Raw genomic sequence first — 18,511 nt, 5'->3', positions numbered from 1 at the left:
CCTCAAGTCAGCATCTCAGCGACCAGTGTTTCAACACACTTCCCAGTGCTCCAGCAAGCGCAGCGGGAGGTTCTCGATTGAAGTCTGGAGCTGCACTCAGAAGGCTACACAGCCCAAGGTGCGCTGGTGCCTACATTCTATGACAATAAAGGCCTCTGTGTGTGTGTGTCTGTGTGTGTGCATGTGTGTGCATATGCATGCATATGTGTTCATGCATGCATGTGTGTGCGTGTGTGTGTCTCTGAAATGATGCTTTTATAACATACTTCCTCTCATTAGCCAAGCCTATTTTTAAAAATTACTGCTTAGTATTGAAGGAAAACTGATTTTATTGCTTCTGGTCTATAGTAGTGAGTATTGTAGAATACTAGTTGAAGATGTGTTACATTTGTTTATGCTGTGAAATATTTGTTTAATGATGCAAAGAATGATTGCATTCTTTTATATTGCATTTGTTTAACTCTGTGAAGCTGTGTTACTTTGCCTGTCTAAAACACCTGATTGGTCTAATAAAGAGCTGAACAATAGCAAGGCTGGAATGCCGTCAGCCATGTCAGAGGAGTGGCGAGTGGCAATTGGAGTTCAGGTGTCAGCCCACCAGAAGGGAATCCTCCGATGGGCCAATCTCTTTTAGGCAAGGCCACGGGGCTACAAACCTCGGAATATCTTTTGCTTCTGCTGTGCCTTTACATGTTTGCTGCGGCTCCCTTTCTCTGGTCTCTAGCATGGTGTGAGTGGACGCGGGGAGATCTCCACTGCCTGTAATGTAGTTTGTTTATCTCTTGGAAACATCCCGTTCTACTGGCATTTTTACCTGTGGATTGTCAAGATGACCCCTCCCTAAGCTGTACTGTCTAATTTGATAATAATAATGACAGCCTATGCAGAATTTTGATGAATAAAAATAAATACAAGGATAAATTTCACAGCCAGGGCCTGTGAGTCTCAGCTAAGGATTGTAGCTCAAGTTAATGACTAACAATTGAGTCCCAATAGCCCAGCTAGTTTAAATTCTTTTTTCCCCTTATCTTTTATTGTTTTTGTAAATCCATTTTAATACATCAAGCAAATTTGATGTTTTTTTTTTGAAAAAAATAATTTCTGCCTCCTCCCTGCCTCCCATTTCCCTCCCCTTCCCCCACTCCTCTCCCCCTCCTCCCACTCCTCTCCCCTCCCCCCACTCCTCTCCCCCTCCCCCTACTCCTTTCCCCCCTCCCTCTCCAGTCCGAAGAGCAGTCAGGGTGCCCGGCCCTGTGGGAAGTCCAAGGTCTTCCCCCCTCCATCCAGGTCTAGGAAGGTGAGCATCCAAACAGACTAGGCTCCCACAAAGCCAGTTCATGCAGTAGGATCAAAACCCAGTGCCACCCAGCACTCGGGAGGCAGAGACAGGCGGATCTCTGTGAGTTTGAGACCAGCCTGGTCTACAAGAGCTAGTTCCAGGACAGGCTCCAAAACCACAGAGAAACCCTGTCTCAAAAAACCAAAAAAAAAAAAAACAAAAAAAAAACAAAAAAAAAAAACCCAGTGCCATTGTCCTTGGCCTCTCATCAGCCCTCATTGTCCACCATGTTCAGAGAGTCCAGTTTTATCCCATGCTTTTTCAGTCCCAGTCCAGCTGGCCTTGGTGAGCTCCCAATAGTTCTTTTAACCTTAATATTCACAGGTCTCAGAGTTCATCACAGCTGAAACAAAATTTTGAAAATAACGAAGTTAGACTAAGACGTTTTTGTTAAATAACTTTGAGGTGAAAAACCCAAGAAGACAATCTAAAGTTGTAGAAAGGCACACAGTTGGATGTGGGACTCTTTAGGGTCCGGGAACAAGAACAAAGCAGCCCAATTATTACTGGCTGATGGACTCTCCTTGCTAAATTTGGTTGATGACCAAAGATGATTAGTTCCTTATACCCATTTATGCCCTCAATCTCCTGATATAAAAAACTATTAATGAATGGATATGTACCCTAAAGGTTTAATGTAGAGCTTTTTCATGTATAAAAGTTTAGGTTTATGATTTCTTTAAGATTTCTTATAAGATTATCTCTCAAGATACATAATAAAGTAATTGGCCCTTTCTTTGTAACTGCAAAATGTACCTTGCCAGTAAAAGATCTGACAAGAACACCTTGTTTGCTCACATGGTTAATCTATAACAAGTTGCTTGGGTATGAATGTGTGTGGGTTCCTGGGATAATTTGTTTTACACATGCAATACATAAAATGTTTAATCATGTGAGGGAGATAAAAAACATATTTTACCTATAATCATTCGCTTAAAACATAGAATGCAACTGTTCTGACTTTTGCACTGCCTGGAGAGAGAGAAAATAAAGAGAAGAATAAGGAAGGAAACCATCAAGAGAGTTTGTGAGTGTCTTTCCCCTAACCTCCCTCAGATAGAGAAGATTAGCTTCCCCAACTCCGTGGATTCCTGTCAAAGCCCTGTGCTGCTGGAGGCTGCCCCCAGACAGCGGTGCAGGGGAAAGGATAGGCAGGGCTCTGGTGGGCAGAGAGAATAAATAGAAGAAGAAAGAGAGGGGCTGGAGAGATGGCTCAGAGGTTAAGAGCACTGACTGCTCTTCCAGAGCTCCTGAGTTCAATTCCCAACAACCACATGGTGGCTCACAGTCATCTATAATGAGACCTGGTGCCCCCTTCTGGCTTGCAGGCACACATGGAAGGAATGCTGTACACATAATAAATAAATAAGTATTTAAAAAAAAGAAGAAGAAAGAGAGAGAAAAGGGGATCAAGGAACGAGAAAAAGAGGAGAGTATCCAGGGGCCAGCCATCCAGCTACATAGCTAAACATGGAATAAGAAGGAAAGAAAAGATGTACAGAAATAGAGAAAGGTACAAGCCCAGAGGCTAAGGAGAGATGGGGTAAGTTAGGAAAGCTGGCTAAGAGCAAGGCAAGCTAAGGCCGGACATTTATAAGAAAGAGTGAGCCTCTGTGTGGGATTTATTTGGGAGCTGGGTGGCGGGTCCCCGAAAAGAGTAAAGAGTAAAAAGCAACCAACTACAAATGGTGCCTGGGGAGACAGCTCCTTGGGTAAAGGTGCTCACCAAGAGACTGATGACCCACACGGTTGTCCTCTGACCCCAACACGCACACCACAACGTGCACACAAAATATACAGATGTGCTAAAAATGTAAACAGATGGCAATGGCTTTAAGAGTGTGGCTAGACACACTGGGCTATGGATGTTCCTGCAGAGGAGCAGGGCTCGATAGGTGACCACGGCCTGGGCACCTCCCATGCTGACCACAACTGTGTTCTGAGCCTTGCCCTCCCCACCCTGCAAGACCAAGGCTCTTAGACGACAGAGACACTGGGAACCTGTCCTAAGTCATCAACAGCCACCCAGGAGGCTACCCTACTCCTAGAGTTCACATGTAACTCATATTGTTAATATTTTTATACCAATTAAAGAGATTTACATTGTATTTAATCACCTTTCCACAAGGAAAACATACAGGATGATTTACTAAACTTTTCTTTAAAAGATTTACTTATTTATTATATATACAGTGCCCTGCCCACATGCATGCCTGCACGCCAGAAGAGGGCACCCACCAGATCTCATTACAGATGGTGGTGAGCCACCATGTGGTTGCTGGGAATTTAACTCAGAACCTCTGGAAGAACAGCCAGTGCTCTCAACCTCTGAGCCATCTCTCCAGCCATAACTCATATTGTTACAACCAAGTAAGTACCCTGATAGTTTGCTTTTAGTAAATTTACTTTTGTAATGGTGATAAGAGACACATAATACATTTGACATCTTTTCTTTTTTAAAAAATATTTATTTATTTACTATGTATACAATATTCTGTCTACATGTATTCCTGCAGGCCAGAAGAGGGCACCAGACCTTACTTATTACAGATGGTTGTGAGCCACCATGTGGTTGTTGGGAATTGAACTCAAGACCTTTGGAAGAGCAGGCAATGCTCTTAACCGCTGAGCCATCTCACCAGCCCCCTACATTTGCTATCTTAAACTCCTTTTATTTATTTATTTATTTATTTATTTACTTACTTACTTATTTATTTATTTATTATGTATACAATATTCTGTCTGTGTATATGCCTGAAGGCCAGAAGAGGGCGCCAGACCTCTTTACAGATGGTTGTGAGCCACCATGTGGTTGCTGGGAATTGAACTCAGGACCTTTGGAAGAGCAGGCAATGCTCTTAACCACTGAGCCATCTCTCCAGCCCCCTTAAACTCCTTTTTTACAAAGTATTGGTGATCAAGTCCAGGGTTACATATGCTAGGCAGGGGTTCCACCACTGAGCCACGCCCCAGTCCCTCACTGGGGGATTCTAGGCAGGGGCTCTACCACTGAGCCATTCCCCCAGCCCCTCACTGGGGGATTCTAGGCAGGGACTCTACCACTGAACTGTAGCCCCATAGCTCCATTAACCATTTAAAAACCACAAAACAGACTGTGTAGATGGATTCATACTGTCACACAGCCACCGTCTCTGTCCATTTATAGACCTCTTGATTTTCCCAAACCGAAATGCTGCCTCGGGTAAAGAGGTTTTTTTCTTCCTCCCAGCCACTGCTCTGCTTTCAGTCCGTATGATTTCGACTACTCCAGGCTCCCCATTTGAGTGGAGTCATATACCGTCTGTCCTTTCGTGATTGATTTGTTTTACTTACATAACGCTCTCAAGGTTCATCTGTGAGGCACCTTAGGTCAGAATGTCCGTCTCTCTAAAGTCCCATCACACAGTTATGTGCGCCACATCCCATCTGCTCATTCGTCTGCCAATGGATACTTGGGTTGCGTCCATGTTTTAGCTACTGTTAATAACTCAGTTATCAGAAATGGTGTACAGGTCTCTACTCAAGCCTCTCATTTAAACGCTTTTCAGCATGTACCCAGAAACGGAATTCCTGGGTTCCATGGTAGTTTCATTAAGTCTTTTGAGGATCCACACCATACTGTTTGCTCTCAGGGATGGTGCAGGACCTGACCTCAAACGTACAGAGATTCCCTCTGCCTCTTCCCGGATCACGGGATTGAAGAACATGCAGAGCTGGCATGTGCCACCAAGGATTTTGCCTGCACATGTCTATGTGTGCTACGCATGTACTTGGTGCCCAAGGAAGCTGGAAAAGGGTCTCAGATCCCCTGTGATTGAGTTGTGAACCAATGTGGGTGCTGGGAACCCAACCACAGTCATCTGGAAGTTCAACAAGCGCTCTTAACCACGGAGCTGTCTCTCCAACATTGCTTCATTATCAGATTTTTAAACCCTTTAACACTCCCTGAAGAAGTCTGTTTTGGAACAATTACAAAAGAACGGCAAGAACAAGAAAACACAGAAAAACTCAAGCGTCTCCCCAAACTAATACTTTCGGTTTCTGCACAGTGGAAGTGAATTTCAGCCTTTGTAACGAATGGGTGATGAATGCCTGTGAGAGCACGCACTCACACTCACACTCAGGAGCATGGGTGTGGAAGCCGAGGCTCACCTGGGCTGGGGGAGCCTCCTCGCCAAGGAGTCTTTGGGCACCTCTGTTTAGTATCAGTTATAAAGGACAGCAGACCTTGATTGAGCCCAACTCCTCGTTTCTTCTCTCAAGCCCATTCTGGTTTTGGCTTCCCCTGAATTCAACCCCTTGGTTTACAGGTCGTCTCCGAAGGACAGGTCCACGCTTGGAAAGCATGTGTCACCGCGGTTCCCTAGAAGATGAGAAGTTACCGAGCAGGTCAGGGACAAAGATGGGTCTCCAGGGACCTCTCAGAATTCTCCCTCATGTCCCTTTATAGGCCTCACTTTTCAAAAGTGAGTCACTTTAGGGTCAGGATGAGGTAAATGAGGAGGGCAGACCACCCAGGAATGAAGTCAGGCCTCAGCCTTGCCCCTCCGCGCCTCCACGCATTGCCCTGGTCCCTCAACCGCCCTTTCAGTGCCACCCCCACCTCTCTTGACCCTCTATCTCCCTCTCTCCCCAGCACAGTAGCCAGGGGTCCTGGCTTCCGGAGAGAGACAAGATTTTGGGATCAAGAGGCCAGGCGAGCGCTGCCCAGGACTCCAGGCGCAGTGCCAGCCATAATCTCAGGGTCCAGGGTCCGGAGCTAACGGGGCCCCTCCAGAGCCGCGTGCGTGGAGCTGTCCAGCACCCCGAGGCGGGGCGTGTGCCCCCCGGCCCGCCCCAGCCGCCTCCGCCCGCCCTGTCAGCGCCACTGCGGCTCGGCGGGCGCGTCACGTGGGTGGCGCGGCGCGGCCTCCCGGCTCCAGGCTCAAGCGAGGGGCCGGGCGGGAGGACAGACGGGGACCCACCGACGCACCCTCGGTGGCACCGTGCGGGCGGCGCAGCGAGGGGCGACCCGGGGACTCGACGGGCAGGGCGCGCCGGGGCATGGGCGTGCCGGGGGTGTCGGTGCACAGGCCGGGCTGGGCGAGCCGGCCGGGGCTTGGGGACAGCGGCGGCCGAGGGTCCTCCCTGGCGACCGCCGCTGAGCCCCCGCGGGGCCCGTGACGCCGCGGCCGATGTGGCCCCGAGCGTTGCGGGCCTGCACCGCCGCCGCACAAAGACGCCGCCGCAGTCGCCGCCCGCAGCCGGGTCGCAGCCGCCGAGCCAGCCCTAGCCCCAGGCGGAGCCCGGGCCGCAGGGCAGCGGGAGCCCGCGCGCGGCTCGCCCCGGCATGGAGAAGCGCGCGGCCGCGGGGCCGGAGGGGGCGCCGGGCGCCAGGGCGCCGCTCGCAGTCGTCTGCCTGGGTGAGTGGGCCTCGCGGGGCCGGCCGGGGGAGGGCTTGGAGCCCGCACCGCGATGGTTCCCGTGCCCAGGCTGCGGAGCACCCTTGGGCTACCGAGGAGGGGGACTCCCACAAAGCGGCACTCCAGGCCCGGAGCTGGGGGTGGGGTGGGGAAGCAAGAACGCCGGCCTTGGGTTCCTGGGGGAGGCTGGGGTTTGCCTGTCGCCTTCAGGCCGCCTGAGCTGCGGCCTCCAAAGCTGCGGACAAAGGCCTGGACTGCTGCTCCCTGAAGAAACCGGTTCCTGCCTGGAGTCAGGGCAGGCCTGGGAGCTAGCCAAAGATGGGGACTCGGCTTGGGGCTTGAGGGTTTGGGGGAGGCAGATGTGAGAACTCGTTTTCCCATTGTGTCTTCCTGAACCCAGATGGCCATGAGGCGGTTCAGGTGGGAATCTGTTCTGGGGAGGGCTAAGAACCTGCCCGGACTCGTTAGAAGGCTCCTTCCCTGACCAGGAAATTTTTCTGTCCACTTTCCTGGGGCCCACTGCAGGGGAGGGAAGGAAAGAGTTAAATCCTCTACCCACATGGCTCTTTATTTACCTTGATGAAGGAGGGAGGCCCTGAAGAACTGGGGTCATTAGGGGACACCCGGTGATGTCACCATTGAGGTCCCAGGAACCTGACAGCCTCCCTGAAACCACTGAAATGATAAGCTGGGGGGTGGAGGAGGAAAGCTTGCTCGTTTTAAGTTGTCACTCTCTTCTAACCCCCAAGAATAGAGAAGGGGTGAGTGCTGGGGGGAGGGGCTACTGAATACATAGGCCCTGTGAGGTAATCCAAGAAGTGGCATATGCCCAGCGTGCCTGGTTCCCGTGGTGGTCATGGCATCTGGGTCCCGGCTGTGTGTTTCCCGGGTGGGCAGGGCAGAGGTAAGATCCTCCTGGCTCAGGGGGTGTCCATGTCTGGGCCTAGAAGATCCTGAATTCCCTGAGGTGGGGATAGGGTGAGTACCCCATTTCTTCACCAGACGGAGAATGACTGCTCCAGAGATGAATGTCTCAATCAGGGAGGGGGGTCCCCTAATTCCCAGAAAGTTAGAGGGGCTTCTCACTTGGTCTAGACTCTCTGTCTTGGTCTGGAGCCCTTGAAGCAAAACAGTAGCTGGAAGCTAAGGATACTGTGGAGGTGGACATGTACTGTGGCGGTAGCAGGGGAACCCTGCCTTTAGACAGTGGGGTGCAGGGAAGAGGATGATATCGTCACCCCAAATGCCCATCAAGGGAGGAAGCCCTTCGAGGTGGTAGGAATCCTCTTGAAAGGCAAAGGTCTTGGGAGTGAGTCTGTGTGACGGGTAGCCTCAAGCCTGACAGAAACCCAGCTAATTCTGAGGAGTGAGTGTCATGAGGGGACAATCCAGTCAGGGTGCCACACTGCTGTCTCGGGCTGTGGGTGTCTGAGGGCAGGTCCTGAGACCCTCTGAATTTCTAGCTTTGCCTGTCCCAGAAGGAACAGGTGGGAGGGAGGTTCTCTGGCAATGATCTGAGCCGTGCCCAGTGAGGTAAAGGGGGCCTTGACTTCAACTGTATTGTTCCGTGTTCACTGCTAGCCCAAACTTCAAGAGATACTGTCCCTTACTGACACCTCTTTGTGTCTTCCACAGTGAATCTCTTTTTTACTGGGAGGCTCAGCAGCGCAGTCCCCGCCTTAGGTGAGTGAGTAAGCCCCTTTCTCCTGCCTGCCTGGGGTTGGGGACCGCTAAGGATGGGCCTTCAGTCTTGCCCGTACCCCATGGCCATCAGGCCTCTGGTTGGGCAAACCTTTCCCTCTGCACCTTTACAACATTACAATGGAGCTGTTGGTGGCAAACGAATTGAAGTTTAGTGAGCCTTGATTTCTTTGCTAAAATAGGTGAAATGCCAGACTACCTCAAACCTGGCCTAATGGGTCTATTGAAGCAACGGCCCAGGGTGTTCAGGAAGGGGCCCGGTGCTCTGTGACTTGGTACCACTGCTGACATCCACAGCCCTGTGCAGTTGATAGACGTGCCTCTGTGGGCTGTGGCGTTCCCGAGAAACACTGGATGCTCATGTGCATTAAATAATGCCTAGGGTTTACTTCTAGAGGTAAGATTCATGTTACCACAGAGGCCAGTACCATTGAGGAAAAAAAAAAATCAGACCTTTAAGACTATTTTGGTAGCACAGGCCCATAATTCCAGCTACTCTAGAGACTGAGGCAGAAGATTGAAGTTAAGACCTGTCTAGGTTACAGAGTAAGTTCAAGGAAAGTCTGGCTAAATTTATGAGACTCTTGTCTAAAACTTTTTTCTTTTAAAGGGCTAGAGATGTAGCTCAGTAGTAGAGCACTTGCCTAGAACCCACCAATGAGGAGCAGGGGGCGTGGCTCAGTGGTGGAGCTCTGCCTAGCCAGGGGTTCAAGCTGGGGGTTCAAGGCTTGGCCAGGCTGACTCAGGATGAGGGGAACCCCAACTTGCATCGAGGTTTCTAGGAGAAAGGCAAAACAATCAGGCAAACAGCTTTGACAGCTTACAATGGCCTGTTTGAGTCGTTGTGGAGGCTAATTCTCGGGCAGCCTCTGACTGGCTGGTACCTAGCCCTGGGATTCTTCAGGGCAGAGCAGCATATTTATTGGCTTGTGTGTGAGGGTCAGGAGGATGGTGGATAAGAACACAGCCCCAGATCTACGGCTCTGCGTGTGAACGGCTTGTTCCAGGCAACTCGCCGCAGAGAGGTAACACATAAGGTGTGAGGAAGCAGCGAGAAGCCCTGTGCTGGCCTCCTGCCTGTCAGTGCTGCCTGGCCATCTGATGGCCGTCTTTGAGCTCTGAAAAGGTGTCAAGAGAGGGAAGAGCAGCCACAAATGTGGCTGTTCCTCTCCTTGGCTGTGGAGAGGCTCCCGCTGTTTGGAGAATAAATAGCTGGGATAGTTATAAGGCAGGTGACCGAGGGAGCCTGCTCTATCACTAATACAGCGTGGGCCTCGCCATCTCTTGCTTCTTTAGTCAATATGTGGCCATATTCAGCAAACCCTAAAGTGGTGTATAGTACCATGTATAGTGTTGCACGCCTGGGGAGGCTGAGGCAGGAGGATCGCAAGTTCCAGGTCAGTCTGGGCTACATAGAGAGACCCTGCCTCAAATGTAAGCCAGAGCTTCCAAAGGCTAAGTAATAGCAGAAGTACATTGAGACAGGGTGCTTCAGGATGTGGTCAGTAAGGATGTGTGACCCCAAGTCTGGGGACCTAGAACTTGTGTTGTCTCTTGTGCCGCACGGTGAAGCAGGAGCTACATGGGGTTTCCGGTTTTCGTCTGCCACTGAGCCCACTGAGACTCAAGGTCTAGCTGGAGCTGATCACAAGGGTTATCGGAGGTGGGCAGAGGCATGGTAGAGATATTCACGGAGTCCTGTTTCTCTGCTTGTCTGGAAGACTGGGCTTCTGCCCCCGCCCCATCCTCTCTGTACCCCACCTCTGTGTTTTTCTGCAGCTGGGCCTCCTCTGCTGATCCAGGCTGGCCCAGGGCCCTGTCTTAGTCAGCACTGACCAACCCCGCCCCGCCTGATGTACTGACCACAAAGGACAGCCCAGTTTCACATCCCGATTCCAGGAAAGCACTGGGTCCCGTGTCTGTGGCCAGGGTACAGTGCTGGAAGTGGGCTGAGAGAACGCTGAGATCTTGCAAGCATGAACCCCAGACTGGTCTTCTGCTGCTGGTGGGTGGGGGGCATTGCTGTCCTAGATGTGTTCCCCAGGTTTGCAGAGTGATGCTCGAGTGACAAGCCTTACTCATCATGCGCTGGAGAGGACGACCCAGGTCCTCATGTTTGGCCTTCCTAGCAGACTATGGTCACTCACCCATTGCTGCCTCTGCATGGTGCTCCCGATGTTGGGAGCTGAATGTGCAGCTTGCATGGCAGTGGCAGGTGCTAGGGTGGGTCCCAGTGTCCCTGGATCCAGCTCTGAGCCCTCCGGCATTGCTGACCAGCTTTTCCCTGGCCTACCCGACCTCTCCCTGCATGGGTCTCATGGTTGTATTTCCAAATACTTTCTCTATGTTCCTACTGTCTCCTAGCCCTTTCTCAGCCTGCACCAGAGACATTCTGGTCCCTCAGTCCATTCCTTGCTCCTCCTCTGTCAGGTCCTCCCTGAATCAAAAGACCTACCTCATGCATGCCCCGCTCCCCTCTGTGATCCTAGATAAGCTTCCACTGTTTTCTGCTCAGATATGCACATGGTCATATGCCTCAGGGAGAGAGGAGCCCAGCTCCCTGCTGTCAGGTTACAACATGCAGGTTGTCCAAGTTGCTGATAGCCTCTGGAAATTAGATCTACAAGTCTGCATCAGGCCCTGCCGCTGTCCTCTCAGGGGGGTGTGACAGTGCTTCAGACCCACAATTCATACCTTTCCTACACAGTCACTGAGAGCTCAGAGGGCCCTCCCTGACAGCCCAAACACTCCCAGGGATCTCTCCCATACTCGTATCCCATGAACAGTTCGGTTTCTGCTCTGACAGTTATATACCCTGTCAAATCCTCACTTCCTACAAGACATTTCTGTAGACTCCTCTGCCCCACTGGCCTGTCCATCACATGACTGTCTGCCTCAAGACTGTCACTTACTTTTCTTTCTTTCTCACTTTTCTTTTTTCTTTCTATGTAGCTTTGGAGCCTGTCCTGGAACTTCTCTGTAGACCAGGCTGGCCTCGAACTCACAGAGATCTGCCTGCCTCTGCCTCCTGAGTGCTGGGATTAAAGGCGTGCACGCCACCACCGCCCGGTAACTGTCGTTTTCTTTCTTTCTTTCTTTCTTTCTTTCTTTCTTTCTTTCTTTCTTCCTTCCTTCCTTCCTTCCTTCCTTCCTTCCTTCCTTCCTTTTTTAAAGGTTTATTTATTTTTTATGTATAGTGTTCTGTCTGTCTGTATGCTTGCTGGCCAGAAGAGGGCACCAGATCTCATTACAGATGGCTGTGAGCCACCATGTGGTTGCTGGGAATTGAACTCAGGACCTCTGGAAGAGCAGTCAGTGCTCTTAACCTCTGAGCCATCTCTCCAGCCCTAACTGTCACTTTCTTGATTGTTTCCAACCACAGCAACATGTAATGACTCTTATTTTACAGACACATAAGATGCATTCTTACGCTCCCACACAGAGATTATATATGGCCATGGAGGGTTAGGCCTGGGCCCTAACATTGTACCTTGGGGTGGAAATGAAGTCCCTGTCTTGGAAAGCTGGGTTTTGGGGTGTATTGACCAAGCTAGACACATTTCCAAGCTTACTGCCAAGGGGTATCTAATCAAGGGCCCTTCGTGGTGCTCTTGCGTCCCAGAGCACCCCCATTCTCCCTCTTGATGTGAGACCCAAGTGGTAGTTGTAGAGTCATGGTCTGGTACCCATGACACCCTCCAGAGATGAGGAAAGAATTAACAGCGATGCTCCATGGGGCTTACAGGATAGGGGTTTGTGAAAAGGCTGAGCTGGCTGGCGGTGGTCCAGTCATCTGGACAGACGAGCCACCTAAACCCTGAATAAATGTAGGCACGCGGGGACAAGTGTCCTGGCTGAGGCAGGAAGAGAGCGAGATGTCTACTTAGAACCTTGATGGAGTCTTGGTGGGAGGAAGACATGCCCCAATCTCGCTGGGCTCTGCCTGTCAGGAACCACTCACCCTGCATCTCACGAAGGAGAACTCCTCCAGGTCGCATCAGGTAGACACCTAGGTCTCTAAGATTCTCCAGGTAGTGACTTTATTTGTTCACAGGAGCCAGGCTCAGGCTGGGGTACCTTGCAGATTCTCCTGAGACCCTGTTCCTCTAGCTTTAGCTCCTGGGCTGGAGTTGAGTACACCGGCTGTTTCCTTGGTGAAGCACCTGAAACTGGGGAGGCGGCATCCTAGGGCCACATGCGAGCATCAGGAGCAGAGGAACTGGCACATACCTCAGTGAGCTGGGACCTTTGATGCTGTAAAGGATGAAGCTCTGAGGATGGCCACTCCCACCCAAGGGACAAAGGTGGCCTTTCCATCCCTCCCTATGTTTCCCTTCCCTTTTCTGTCTTTTTCTTCTTCCAGTCTTCCCCCAAATCCCTTTTCCTTCCTTTTTTCCTTTCTTTCCTTCCTTCCTTTCTTCCTTCCTTTCTTCCTTTTTTCTTTTCTCTCTATCCTTTCCTTCTTTCTTTATTTTCTTCCTCCGGGTCTCATTGTAGCCCATGCCAGCCTAGAACTCACTATGTAGCCCAGGCTGGCCTCAAACTCTATCTCCTGTGTGCTAGTATTACAGTTGTATGCTACCACGCCTTGTTCAAAGATGGCATTTCTGACTCAGCTCTTGAATGCTCTTGTGAGTAGATTGGATAACCAAGACCCCCATGCTCCTGGCTGGCAGAGTGGGTGTGATCCCTTAGGATGCTCAGAAGGCACTAGACTGACCATGCGGGGTACCCACTGTATGTTAGACACTGTGTTGGCCCCTGGGTACCAGGCCAGAGCGTCCCACCTGCCCTCCTATAAGGAGCTGACATCAAACAAATTATGTAGCAATAGGGAAGTCACTGTGGTGTTTTCACCCCCAGCCTGTGAGATTCACAGGAAGGTTTTCAGATTTGCTTATTCAGCATGCCTGTTACTTTTGCTTGGTGCATAGTAGGTGTCTAGTAAATATGTATCAGATGGCAAAGCCCTTTTCCTGGGTCTGTGGTTTTCTTTAATATTTATCTATTTAAATTTATGTGCATATGTGTGTTCCTGAGCATATGTTTGTACACCGTGTGCATGCAGGAGCCCATGGAGGTCAGAAGAGGGCATTGAATCCCCTGGAACTAGGGTTATAGATGGTTCTGAGCAGTCGTGTGGGTGCTAAGAATTGAACCTGGGTCCTCTGCAAGAGCAGAAAGTGTTCTTAACTGCCTACCCCTCTCTCCAGCTCCCCTGGGGCTGTGTTCCACACGGGTATGCAGGGACTCTAGTGTGTAGGCCTACATGCAGAGAGTCTACTTGTAAGACCTCCACTAAGCTGAGGCGCTGAGGCCTCACAATGCATGTCTTGGATGCCAAGGGGAATTAAAAACGTCTTGCTCTTAGCACTACTAAGATGGGGGAAGAACTGAACACACAGGATCAAGACTCCAGTATACTGCAGGGATGGGGCTATACTGCCTCAAGTCTGGAGGGTCCCTCCTTGAACTCCACCCACACACGACTTCCATGAAGACTTGAACTGTGGACTGGCTGGCCTTAGTGAAAGCTCATGTTCAAGCCATGAGCAGGGACACCCCACAAAACCTGCTTTCCACCCTAAAGGTGAGAGGACATTCCTCGGCCTTCTCTCCCAACAGCCGCCTGCAGTGGGAAGCTGGAACAGCACACTGAACGGCGAGGGGTCATCTACAGCCCAGCCTGGCCCCTCAACTACCCACCGGGCACCAACTGCAGCTGGTACATTCAGGGTGACCGTGGTGACATGATCACCATCAGGTAAGGAGAGCTTCTGTGCATTCGTGTGTGTATGCCTAGCAGGTGTGGAGGGCACATGAGTGTGGACGGGCGTGATGTACATAAGCCCAGGTCTTAGCAGGCATGACAAGTGTGTGTGTGTGTGTATGTGTGTGTGTGTATGACAGGCATGTGTATGTTTAGGTGTATAGACACATTTAGAAACAGGTATCTGAGAGACCTGCGTGGCCACAGTTGTGAGCTGTAAGCATGTGTGTGCATGTGAGTGTATGATCATTTAATTGACCACATCAGAGCTGGGTGCTCTGAGCTTGGTCACTTCCTCTACTGCGTCTTTTCTTTTTAGTTCCCAAAAGTGAGCCTTAGGAGCTGGTAGGGGGTCGGGGCTGGCTGCTTAAGGTGTCAAAGGTGTCTGTTTCTGCCTTGAGGAGTGACCTGAGGCCAGGTTGGCATGGAACCCAGGTCAGGGTTTCTGCAGGGACCTCAGGTGGACTCTCAGGGAAGGGAGCTGTGAGTAGAGGAAGACAGGAGAAGGTTCTAGAGAGTGTCACAGAAAAGCTAGAAACCGGACCTAGGGTGATCATGGGGACATTTGGCTGGGGTGGTCATCATGGCTTCTGCCTGCCATACTTCTAAAATCCAGAAGCATGTTCACCGTCCAGCCCTAATTACTCCATAGATCTGAAGGACAGGAATGGGATGGGCAGGAGCAGAGGCTCTTCTGGTTTCTGAGCCCAATCGCCTGGGCAGCTTGTAGTCGATTACCCAGTGGTAGCATTAGGTGACTCATAGGCAGAGCCCCACCGTCAGTGTTCAGTTGACTCAGGATGACAGGACTCAGCCCTTGGTCACCACCACCCTGTAGGGGAAAGTGTCAAGGCTGCCGGCACTTCACACCCAGTTTTGCCCCGGGGATGCTGAGCGTGTGCTTGTGGGGCAGAGAGCTGGAAGGGAGCTGGACTGATGGGTGCAGCCCATGGATGTCGTGAGTCCTCACAGAGCTGCCTTTGGACGCTGAAGTGGGGCAGAGTAGACCCTGAGGAGCCCAGAGCGCAGAGCCAGGCAATTTGGGAGATACAAGGAGGGCCACTGGGTGGGACAGAGCTAGCTAGCTGCCTTTGCCATGAGTTCAGCTTGACCACTGCTGGTCAGTCCTGGGCCAGGAGGCCCCTGTCCACCCACCCATCCCTCTGATCCTCTCGGCCCCCACAGTTTCCGCAACTTTGATGTGGAGGAGTCTCACCAGTGCTCCCTGGACTGGCTGCTGCTGGGCCCTGCAGCTCCACCTCGCCAGGAGGCCTTTCGACTCTGCGGCTCAGCCATCCCACCCGCCTTCATCTCTGCCCGTGACCATGTCTGGATCTTCTTCCACTCAGACGCCTCCAGCTCCGGCCAGGCCCAGGGCTTCCGCCTCTCGTATATCCGAGGTGACGCAACAAGCTTTTCCACTGGCCCCGGTTTTCTGCAGAGGCTCCCCTTACCTGCCCTGTTAATCCTAGGGTGGGAGTGGGACTGATGTCTGGGGGTGCTTCAGAGTCTCTTTGGGTAATTGGCTCCACTTTGCTGGACATGAACCCCAGCCTAAGCCCAGCCCTGATATTGAATCTAGCCTTCCGTCCATGAGTCTGCCCCATAGGTGGCCCTACTTCTTGGTACAGAGGCTCAGTTGGGACTGAAGCCATTTACCTGCTCCCAGCCTCTGGCCTGGTGCTGGAAGAAGGTGGCTCATCCTGTCACCTCTTCGCCTCCAGGGAAACTGGGCCAGACATCCTGCCAGACAGATGAGTTCCGCTGTGACAATGGCAAGTGCCTGCCTGGGCCTTGGCAGTGCAACATGGTGGATGAGTGTGGAGATGGCTCGGATGAGGGTAACTGCTCGGCGCCTGCCTCAGAGCCACCAGGCAGCTTGTGCCCCGGGGGGACCTTCCCGTGCAGTGGAGCCCGCTCCACACGCTGCCTTCCGGTGGAGAGGCGCTGTGACGGCACCCAGGACTGTGGCGATGGCTCTGATGAGGCTGGCTGCCCCGACCTAGCATGTGGTCGGCGGCTGGGCAGTTTCTACGGTTCCTTCGCCTCCCCAGACCTGTTTGGTGCTGCCCGTGGGCCTTCGGACCTTCACTGCACGTGGCTGGTGGACACCCAGGACCCTCGGCGCGTGCTGCTGCAGCTGGAGCTACGGCTGGGCTACGATGACTACGTCCAAGTGTATGAAGGCCTGGGCGAGCGTGGTGATCGTCTGCTGCAAACGTTGTCCTACCGCAGCAACCACAGGCCCGTGAGCCTCGAGGCGGCCCAGGGCCGCCTCACCGTGGCCTACCATGCTCGTGCTCGCAGTGCTGGTCATGGCTTTAATGCCACATACCAGGTGAAGGGCTACTGCCTTCCGTGGGAGCAGCCATGTGGGGGCAGCAGCGAGGGGGATGACAGCAGCACCGGGGAGCAGGGCTGCTTCTCAGAGCCACAGCGCTGCGATGGCTGGTGGCACTGTGCCAGTGGCCGGGATGAACAGGGCTGTCCTGCATGCCCTCCGGACCAGTATCCCTGCGAGGGTGGCAGCGGCCTGTGCTATGCGCCCGCCGATCGTTGCAACAACCAGAAAAGCTGCCCCGATGGTGCCGATGAGAAGAACTGCTTTTCCTGCCAGCCGGGCACCTTCCACTGTGGTACCAACCTGTGTATCTTTGAGACATGGCGCTGTGACGGCCAGGAGGACTGCCAAGATGGCAGCGATGAACATGGCTGCCTGGCCGCTGTGCCCCGCAAGGTCATCACCGCTGCTCTCATTGGCAGCCTGGTGTGTGGACTGCTGCTTGTCATCGCCCTAGGCTGTGCCTTCAAACTCTACTCCCTGCGCACGCAGGAGTACAGGTGGGCACCCTGGAGAAAAAGCTCACCTCATTCCGAGCTATGGGTTTGGGTCATTCCAGTACAGGAGGACTGTTCTTGTGTGTGCATGCATGGGCGCAGACGAAAGGGTGGGGTCCCTAAATCCTGCTGTTAAGGCAGGTCTCTATCATACCTCCCTTCTGCCCGTTGCTTGCAGAGCCTTTGAGACCCAAATGACACGGTTAGAGGCAGAGTTTGTGCGGCGGGAGGCCCCCCCATCCTACGGCCAGCTCATCGCGCAGGGCCTCATCCCACCCGTTGAGGATTTTCCTGTCTACAGTGCATCCCAGGTGAGCCTCCATGAGTATGAGATCCCCACAAGGGCCTGAGAGCTCCCAAGACCAGGAGGCCTAGGGGCCAGCTAGGGCTAGAACATCTGGAGGGGGGAAGGTGGAGGAAGCTCAGATTAGTCTCTGGTCTGGAAGGGGGGTTGTTCCTGAATGGCCTGGCCCTACCTTAGCTGCTGCCCCACCCCCAGGCTTCAGTGCTCCAGAACCTTCGCACAGCCATGCGACGACAGATGCGCCGGCATGCCTCCCGCAGGGGGCCATCCCGCCGCAGGCTTGGCCGCCTCTGGAACAGGCTCTTCCACCGCCCGCGGGCACCTCGAGGCCAGATCCCACTGCTGACGGCTGCGCGGACCTCACAGACTGTGCTGGGTGATGGGCTCCTCCAGGCGGCACCAGGGGCTGCCCCAGATCCCCCAGCGCCCCATACAGACACAGGCAGCCCCAGGGAAGCTGGAGATGGGCCTCCCAGTGGCCCTGGCCATGTACCAGAAGTGGGGCCTTCAGTGCCACCCCCACCCTTGAACCCGCGAGACCCAGAGTACAGGCCAGAGGACAAGGAGAGAAAAGCCTGTGAGGACCCTCCGGAAGACAGCCCAGCCCCTGTGGACACGCCTCCAGAGCCCTGCTTGGCCCAAGACCCCTACCCTCAGACTCCCACTGCCAGAAGCACCCAAGATCCCCACTCGCCAGAGTCATCGGGGGTCTGCAGGAGCCCCCCGCCACCCTGCTCCCCAATATTGGAGGCTAGTGACGACGAGGCCCTGCTGGTCTGCTGACCCATTGGACATGCTGGTGACTGCCACAGCCCCGCTTTGTAACCAGGGAATACACAGTCATTTCTACCCTGCCTCTGCATTATTTCTTACAAACAGAGACCCACCTAGCAGCCCTGGTGGAAGGCCTGGGCACCCAGCCAGTGGGCTACCTCTGCAAGCCTATGGCCCTGATGGGTATCGCTGGCAGGGGCTTAGGGGCCCATTAGTTGGCCTGGGAAGGAGGGTGGAGTGATAAGACCACCTTGGAGGTGGGCAAGAGCACAGCCCCTTGGAGTCGCATGTCACATTGTTCTCTGCAACTCTAACCTGGGGATTCATTTCCAGAAAAGCGGGGGAGCCAGAGCCAGGCTTTCTGCAATGTTTTCTGTGGCTTC

At 52.9% G+C, this 18,511-nt stretch overlaps 1 protein-coding gene across 2 annotated transcripts; it reads left to right on the top strand.

Annotated features, from left to right (window-relative positions):
* Positions 1-6,212: 6,212 nt before the first annotated feature.
* On the top strand, positions 6,213-18,203 carry Lrp3 (LDL receptor related protein 3). 2 transcript variants are annotated; one of them, XM_057757782.1, is made up of 7 exons: positions 6,213-6,741; positions 8,377-8,424; positions 14,068-14,206; positions 15,398-15,612; positions 15,937-17,053; positions 17,229-17,361; positions 17,550-18,203. In XM_057757782.1, exons 1-7 carry the CDS (start codon positions 6,669-6,671, stop codon positions 18,135-18,137), a joined length of 2,313 nt encoding a protein of 770 aa, XP_057613765.1. In that variant the 5' UTR covers positions 6,213-6,668; the 3' UTR covers positions 18,138-18,203. The 2 variants fall into 2 exon arrangements, with proteins under 2 accessions (XP_057613765.1, XP_057613773.1); XM_057757790.1 differs by lacking the exon at positions 6,213-6,741 and adding an exon at positions 10,222-10,372 and having other exon boundaries at positions 8,397-8,424.
* Positions 18,204-18,511: the final 308 nt, after the last annotated feature.

The sequence above is a fragment of the Chionomys nivalis genome, chromosome 2 (assembly GCF_950005125.1).
Source record: "Chionomys nivalis chromosome 2, mChiNiv1.1, whole genome shotgun sequence".
Classification (NCBI taxonomy): Eukaryota; Metazoa; Chordata; class Mammalia; order Rodentia; family Cricetidae; genus Chionomys; species Chionomys nivalis.
The sequence above is the reverse complement of the archived record's forward strand: the minus strand, read 5'-3'. Positions and strand labels throughout refer to the sequence as shown.

Bases quoted from the DNA above. Each gene is read 5' to 3' on its own strand.
- Lrp3 (XM_057757782.1), top strand. From the start codon at position 6,669: ATGGAGAAGCGCGCGGCCGCGGGGCCGGAGGGGGCGCCGGGCGCCAGG. The intron at 14,207-15,397 runs GTAAGGAGAGCT...CGGCCCCCACAG, and splicing joins GGTGACATGATCACCATCAG to TTTCCGCAACTTTGATGTGG. The intron at 17,054-17,228 runs GTGGGCACCCTG...CGTTGCTTGCAG, and splicing joins CTGCGCACGCAGGAGTACAG to AGCCTTTGAGACCCAAATGA.